Source organism: Pinus tabuliformis, chromosome 1_2, assembly GCF_031772625.1.
Source record: "Pinus tabuliformis cultivar Carrire ecotype Pingquan chromosome 1_2, CPIR1, whole genome shotgun sequence".
NCBI classification, from domain to species: Eukaryota; Viridiplantae; Streptophyta; class Pinopsida; order Pinales; family Pinaceae; genus Pinus; species Pinus tabuliformis.
This window is the reverse complement of record NC_142298.1, coordinates 201,951,431-201,959,442: the sequence shown is the minus strand read 5'-3', so window position 1 is coordinate 201,959,442 and position 8,012 is coordinate 201,951,431. Positions and strand designations below refer to the sequence as shown.

The following is an 8,012-nucleotide window of genomic DNA, read 5'->3' as shown; positions in this document are numbered from 1 at the left end:
GAGACTGAATATCACAATCAAGTTGGTACTATGACAAGGGTTATAAATAAGGGTTTCAAGGTTCTTGAAAATATCGCTACTTCTATCAATAATTGTTTATTGAAGACCATCTCCAAGTTTTCAAAGGAAGTAATAGAAGGAAGCTTGTTCTCTGCTTTAACCGACACTTTCAAGAATGAGAATGTATGGGTTATTTATAGTGGTGTCTTTGGACATATGATGGGACAGTGCAATCAAATTCAAAGCTTATCAAAAGGAAATTCATCTCACTCAATTGCACTTGGAGACAACAAGAGCTATCTAGTGAAAGGGATTTAATCTACATCATTGGAGCTTGAGTCAGGTGTAAGCATTCACCTCAACAACATCTTATATGTTCTAGGATTGAAGAAAAAACTTACTTTCTATTTTTTGTCTAGAGGATAAAGGTGATAGAGTTATTTTTATTAATGGAAAGTTTTTGGTATGGGGTAAGGGCTCAAGGATTGATGATGCTAAGGTAATTGGGATTCATGAGGGGATATTGTATATACTCTATACACCTTTAGCCTAGGCCCTACTCCACTTGGATGTGAGCCCTTCTGAACTATGGCATAGAAGGTATAGACACCTTCATTATAAGGTTTTTCCATCTCTAAGTCAAATGGTGAATGGAATCCCTGAAGTAAAGGAAGAACATGAAGGGACCTATAAGGGATGTGATCTATGCAAGAATGTAAAGAAACCATTTGCAAGTAGTGATACCAGATCTAAGGAAATTTTGGATCTCATACACTTAGATGTGTGTGGACGTATGGAAGTTAAGTCTCTTGGTGGGAATTAGTATTAAGTAACCTCCATTGATGATAACTCAAGGAAGACTTGGTTATACCTTCTCAAGAATATGGATGAGTTATTCCAAGGGTTTTAGGGGTTCAAGAATGAAGTCGAAAATCTAACCGAGAGAAATATAAAAACTCTGAGGTCTGACAATGGTGGAGAATACACCTTCAAGGAATTAATAGCTTTCTACAAGGAAGCATGGATTAAGAGGGAGCTCATTGTTCCTTATAATCCTAAACAAAATGGTGTGGCAGAAAAGAATCGAACTATTGAAGAATGTGTTAGGGCTATGCTACATGATCAAGATATCCCTTAATTTCAATGGGGAGAGGAATGTATGACATTTATTTACTTCCATAATTGAATTCATCATAGGATTATAAAAAATATAGCTTTGAAAGAAGAATTTATAGGAAAGAAGCCAAGTGTTAATCATCTTTAGATATTTGGGTGTCCTCTGTATATTCATATACCTAAGGACAAGATAAAGAAGTTGGATGCTACCATTATAAAGGAAATATTTGTTGGGTATAGTGCTTCATGGAAGGCATATATAATCTATATTAAGGAGGATTGTTAAATTGAAGTAAGAAGGGATGTCATCTTTGATGAGAGCATCGTCTACAAGAAATCAAAAGATGTTTTAGTTTACTCTAATGAAGAAGAGATAATTGTCTTTGAGGTATCTCTAGGGACAATGATGGTAAAGATCAAGAGAAGGTTGAAGGTCCTTTTAAACCTATACAACAAGTTATTATCTCAGAAAATCAAAAGAGGCCGATTTGGTTGTAAACTAATCTTCAAGAAGCAAAAGGACATACAACATCGGGTACCTCAAGGGAAAGTAAAACATTGAAAAGTTATTCAGGCTATGTTTCATACATGAAAAGGCTCATTGAAGTGTAACCTTCCTCCTATGAAGATGTAGCTAAACATTAAGAGTGGAGGAATGATATGCAAGAAGAATACCATTCAACCATGAAGAACGATGTCTGGAAATTTGTCCCTAGGCCAAGTGACAAATCTATAGTCACTTCAAAGTGGATTTAAAAGATAAAGCATGTTGCTAATGGTAGCATTGACAAATGCAAATAAATGTTTGTAGCAAGAGGCTTCTCATAGAAGTAAGGAATTGATTATGAAGAAACCTATTGTGAAGATAAATCCCCTCTGTGGACATAGGCGATCTCTTTAGCCCAATGAGTGGGTCTAGCAAAAAATTTAACAAACTAATGCAAACTTTCCTAGATTATGTTTAAAAATAGGGAGAGAGAGAGAGAAACCTACCTTGCTCTGATTCTAACCGCTCAATCCTTTGATGATGACTTTGATCCCTTAACTTCCAGACTCGCTCCTTACTTGTTCCTTACATATGAGTACCTGCAAAAGAGATCAAAGGACAATACAGGATACAAGATGATACATAGTATATATAAAAATTAACTAATTAATAGATAAAGGAGTATCAAGCTAAATGCATAAATATTTATACATTTATGGAAATTCAACATCTATATATATTAATGAATAAAAAAAGGAAGCATACAATTGTAGCCTTGATGTTGGAGACCTCCTTTTGGTGGATGTCCAAGTCTAAGACAAGACTCTTCAAGAACTCCTTCTCCAAGTTAGATGGGCAACATTTAGGCATAATCTCAGCATAGGAATGCAAGCAATCAATGACCAACTATTTGGGGATGGAAGGGATTTGATTTATAGGAAGGGAGAGAGAGTTAGGGATCCACAAAAAAGAGAGGACGGTCAACATCTCAAGGGGAAATCCCTTAAAGGTAGGATCAAGAGCTCCAAATGGGAGATCTCAACCATATCTCTACCCAACAACATCCATCTTGTTGTTTCTCGAAGTTTCTAGCATATGAAGATTCTCCTTTATTTTTGAGAAAACCTGCCAGAAGAGGTTCAACGCGAGATTTCATATCAAAACCTGTGTTGGTAGCACTAGGTCGACGAACTGTAGCCTGACATTAGCATAGGCAAGTAGTGGAACAAAGAGGGTTGGTCCTGAAATTTAGGGTTTCAGTCAACCTTCTCCAAAATTGACTCAGGGATGTTTCAGTATTTATTTCATGATGAGTACACTTCACAGTAGTCAAAATTTTGGCACTTCAGGATGTGGAACAGGAAGTGAACAAGAGGCGTGACAAAATACTATGTAACAGATGCCCCCCAAAGCATGAAGGAATAATAGGGAGTGATGGGTGAAATGCTTTTCCAGTTAAGGCAAGGACCAAAAAAAGACCATCAGGAGACCTTCAAATCAAGCATATACATATACATATCTGACATCTTTGATATAAACATGCCTAATGATACTTGAATAGGAATCTAATAATACATGAATCCACGTCATGGGCATAACCATTAGAATAGAAGGGATCATGTGCATGGATCCACGGTATGGACATAAGCATCCGAATAGAAAGGATCATATATATGGATCCATGGTATGGTCACAGTTTTCCATATAATCATATGTATAATCATGAATAACTCACAACTCCACGCAAACTAGATTTTATCAGATGGAACCCAAGGCCTTGAGCTCTATCCCAACCCGATCAAATTTTGAATTCTAGCATGCAAATAGATGTGTCGAAGTTGAACATGATAGAAAACCACCTGATTACTAGTCAATGATGTAAATTGTTAACGGACACGAGAGAAACCACCAATAATGACAATGGCTCTCAAGGTACAATCAGCACAATCCACGAGTGTGAATAATGAAGCTGAAGTTGAACACCCATAGAATCATTCGATCGAAGGCCAATGATGTAAACTTGTCATTGAATGCAAAGAACTTGCCATTGAGGCATGCAAGCTCCAAGGTACTGGAAGGGAATTTCTAGATCATCTTCCTAGATAATGAGCTGAAGTCGACAGGAAGTGATCCATCGAAGGAGGGCCATAATGTATCCCACATCATCAACACAAAAAAAGGATATAGTAGAGTAGGTAAGTTTGATTTAGGACTCTGGCAGAAAGTCAAACAGTGTTTACGCGGTAAAAAACTGTAGATATGACTTCTCTTGAACATATTGGTGACATGAGTCCAGAGTTTGGCAACATTTAACTCAACATGGGATCAAAGGTCATGATGAAAAAGTAGCATAATTAGATGAGAGGAAAAATGGATTTCCCAAACCTAGGAAGACAAGTGATGAAGTGAGGATAACCCAAACCCGAAACGAGCAACAAATAAGTGTCATGTTCAAGAGTGACATGCTTCCTTTACACAAAATAAAAGAGATGTTCACTTTCACTTTTCCCCCATTATTTCTAGTGAGTACCCCATTATTTTTTTAATAACAAGCTTGGAGGGGATAGCATATGCTCACCATATAATTTCATCCTTAAAATAAATCCATCATAGTAAGTTTAACGAGTCCTAGGAAGGAAAAACTCGATCTCGTCATGATGACAAGTCCTACGTCGTTTAATTTTTACGAGTCTAACGGAGGTGAAATTCGACATCTTTTTCATGTTTAGAGAGTTTGAAAAAGAGGCAAAAAAGAAAACTCCAAAGGTCCCTTTTCATAAATCATCCCTTGAATTTGAAATTGTAGAAAAAAATATCCAAGAGAACCTCTTAGCCCAAAACTAAGGTATTCCTTTTTCGTACAATAGTCTATCTTAGTCCGGAAAAGGGTTAAACTTATACTGAGTAGGCAACATTTCATTTACTTTAATGAGTTCAAAACAACAAGTATGCAACGATCTTTTCACATTTCAAGAGTTAGAAAAGAGCTTAAAGATGACTCAAGGGGGTCGCTTTTTCATTTATTTTTTACGAGTCCAAAAAAAAACTCATTGAATCAGTCATAAATAATCACTATTGCCATGTTTCATGACCTGTCGCTGCACAAATGAAACACACATGACCCATTTCGAGGAAAAATAATAAAATATAAGTGAAATATGCCCTAATTTGGTAAAAAAGTCATTTAAAAACTTATAAAAGCTCAAAAAAGTAAATCATTCTTACCATTTTACCATTTTTCAAATCATAGAGCATTTTTACCCTATTTTACCTTGATCTTTAGGCGAAGAGTATGATCAATCCTGACCATTCTTTGATCTGTTCATTGCAAGTAAGAGATCTGCCCCTTCTCTTCAATTTGGTTAAATTTTCATGCATCTTCATCCATATATTAGGTTGTAAGGAGGTCTTAGCCAAAATTTATGTTGAGGGAGATCAAAACAGGTTTTACAAATTAGACTCATGCTGCTCACCTTGTATCCAACTATGGCAGTGCGTTGGAAGCGCGAAAAAATATACAGACAAATGTGCTGGAGCAGAGTTGTGAATTTTTTGAAAAATCCTCCATGTTTAATGATTTGTTTATAGATTTGTTTCCATAGAAAATCATGAAATGTGTTTTATGGATGTTCCATAGATTAATCAACCAAAAATGGTGATTAAATGGAAAGAAAGAGGACACGAAGTTGAAGACCATCAAGAAACCCAAGACCCAAATTGCATTGCAGCCCTTCAAGACTGTGGGTTACTGAAATTATTCTAGATTCCTGAGATTAGGAGCCAGGTAGAGTTACTACAACATTTGATTGGTTGGTGGGATGTGGATCACCAACTGTTCATGATTGGGGACCAAAAACTCAAAATAGATGTCGCAAAAATTTATTTCATTATTGGTTTGTCCAGAAAGGGACAACAGATTCAATTGTCTAGTTCTCACACTGGAGGGGATAGCACAAATATGTTGATTGAGAGACATTTTCTAGGCACTCGAAAAAGTCAGAGTGGGAAGATAGATATAAAGACCATCATTAATCTCCCGCTACGAACAATCCTTCATACTATGTCCCGAATAGCTAGGGATCAGGATTTGCATGAAGAAAAAAAGTCTCATTTCCAATACACCATTGATTGTCTAAGTCCCATGGTTTTCAATTGGTGTGAGGGATTGTTGGTCAATATGAACAGCCAACTTATGAAGTACAATTCAAGATAGCTAAAACATTTTGGCTATGGATCCATCTTAGTGATGTTCTTCTTGGAACGAATACCAGTATTTCGATATCAGTGGATAGAAGTGGATGCACCAATGCTCAGAGATCCACGGTTGATGAAGTGGGGTGAGCTGATGCCTCGACAGGGAGGTGGTCAGCAGATGTCATTTCAACCAACATTTTTTGGTTGGATACGAGATCAAATAATCATGGTAGATGATTGGGCATACAATGGCATGGATTTCTGAGGAGATCCTGACTTTCCACTTCCACCAAGCGCACAGTGGATTGGCGCAGGTGAAAACCAGTTTTTGAAGTTTTGGATGATTTTTTTTTTTTAATATGTGTACTGAGATTTGACACTTGTGATTTTTGTAGATGTTGGACCGGAGATACCTTAATGGGTTTATTTTATAGCCAGGTGAGTGGTAGGATAGATAGAGGATGCTCCTTATGAGGAGGGAGAAGACCTAATCATTGAGGTGGAATACAATTTGGAAGTCCTGACAAGGGGAATTCCAGAATATGCATCGATTGATGAGGTGCCACTGTGATATCATAGGCATACTGTAGGGGTTCCCTATAGACTATGCTAGTTACTGAACCAATTCATTAGAGTTATGTCATGCTACCATGAGCACCATGTTGGTGGATAGCCATCTCTAGTATTTATTTTCTGCACTTATGTATGCTTGAGTAACCATGTGTCTCAAAACAAAGTTTTTGCAATTTTGATGTAATAAAAGTTTTGCAAACTCTCTCTCTCTCTCGCCATATATATATATATATACACATGTTTTCTTGTTATGTTCACTATGTGATGGTTTTTGTTTTACATATGTCACAGATGTTTATCTAATGCATAATTAGCCAATGTATTTGTTAGTGTGTTCAAACGTCTTGGAATATGTTGATAAGTGATATAATAAATGTCTAATTCTAAAATACGAACTCACAAATACATTCTCAAAATATGAGGGTTTCTAACTGAATATTGTATGTTAAGTTGTAGTACAATGAGCTGTGAATCAAGATTAATGACTAACTCTTTAATTCCAGTAGTAATGGATTCTGGCAAAATCTCAATAGCCGCACTATATTCAGAAATTTTATTAGTAGTACGAACTAAACATATGCCTTGTAAATTCACTATCTCACCATTAGGGTCATAGATTTCCCATGCGACAAAAGATAAATTCTATGTACTATGACAAGCTCCGATAGCAAAACTGACATAAAGGTTCGATGACATATACAAGCCAAGTAGAACACATGGTAAGAAGAGGAAAACATGTTTGCAAAACCAAAAAAACACACCAAAACCAAACTACACACTAATGAATAAAACACTAATGTACAAATTCTTTACACAAAATCACACATAATAATTCTTGAGTTAAAGCCCAATTGATTTCCTTCATAGTCAACGAACTCATAGGCACCTTTCTCTAAAACCCATTTAACAATGTAAGCACCATGCCACATTTGTTCGAATTTACCATCTCCCAATTGATCATTGGCTTGATCATATAACAAGACCAAGTCACCTTTAGCAAAAACACGAGGAGTAACAGATTTATCGTATTGTGCTTTAACTCGTTTGTTTTGAGCTTCAATTACTAACACAGCAATACAGTGGGTTTCATCAAGCCTTTTGAGGTAAAGTAATTGTTCCTCCTCCTGTGAAGTGCGAGGGAGTAATTTGATAGCTATTTTTAATGACGGAATATCGCATTCAATTGGAAGGGTTGCCTCTAGACCATACACCAACTGAAAGGATGTGAATCTAGTTGTTGTCTTAGTTGCAGTTCGGTATGCCCACAGAGTTGAAAATAGCATAAGGTGCCAATTTCATTTATGCATCCCAATAGTACGTTGAAGCATTATAACCAAGACTTTGTTGGCTGCCTCAACTTGGTCATTGGCTTGTGGATAATAAGGAGTTGATTTATCGTGATGCAGGCCCAATTGACCAGTAATCTCTGTCATATTATAATTTTGAAAATGAGAGCCATAGTTAGTGATGATGGCTTGAGGGACACCAAAACGAGCAATGACGTGATTAAAAAGGAATTGATTCATAGTTTTTCCTTCGGAATCATATGTGGGCATCACCTTGGCCTATTTAGTGAAATAGTCGACGACGATGATGATATAAAACCATGCCCCCCAGTCGAGCGAGGGTTACATGTCATGAA

General features: G+C 36.6%; 1 protein-coding gene across 1 annotated transcript; it reads right to left on the bottom strand.

Annotated features, from left to right (window-relative positions):
* Positions 1 to 7,179: 7,179 nt before the first annotated feature.
* On the bottom strand, positions 7,180 to 7,653 carry LOC149205175 (uncharacterized). Its single transcript, XM_089397333.1, has one exon. The coding sequence runs from the start codon at positions 7,651 to 7,653 to the stop codon at positions 7,180 to 7,182; it is 474 nt and encodes a 157-aa protein (XP_089253459.1).
* Positions 7,654 to 8,012: the final 359 nt, after the last annotated feature.

Bases quoted from the DNA above. Each gene is read 5' to 3' on its own strand.
- LOC149205175 (XM_089397333.1), bottom strand. From the start codon at position 7,653: ATGCTATTTTCAACTCTGTGGGCATACCGAACTGCAACTAAGACAACA.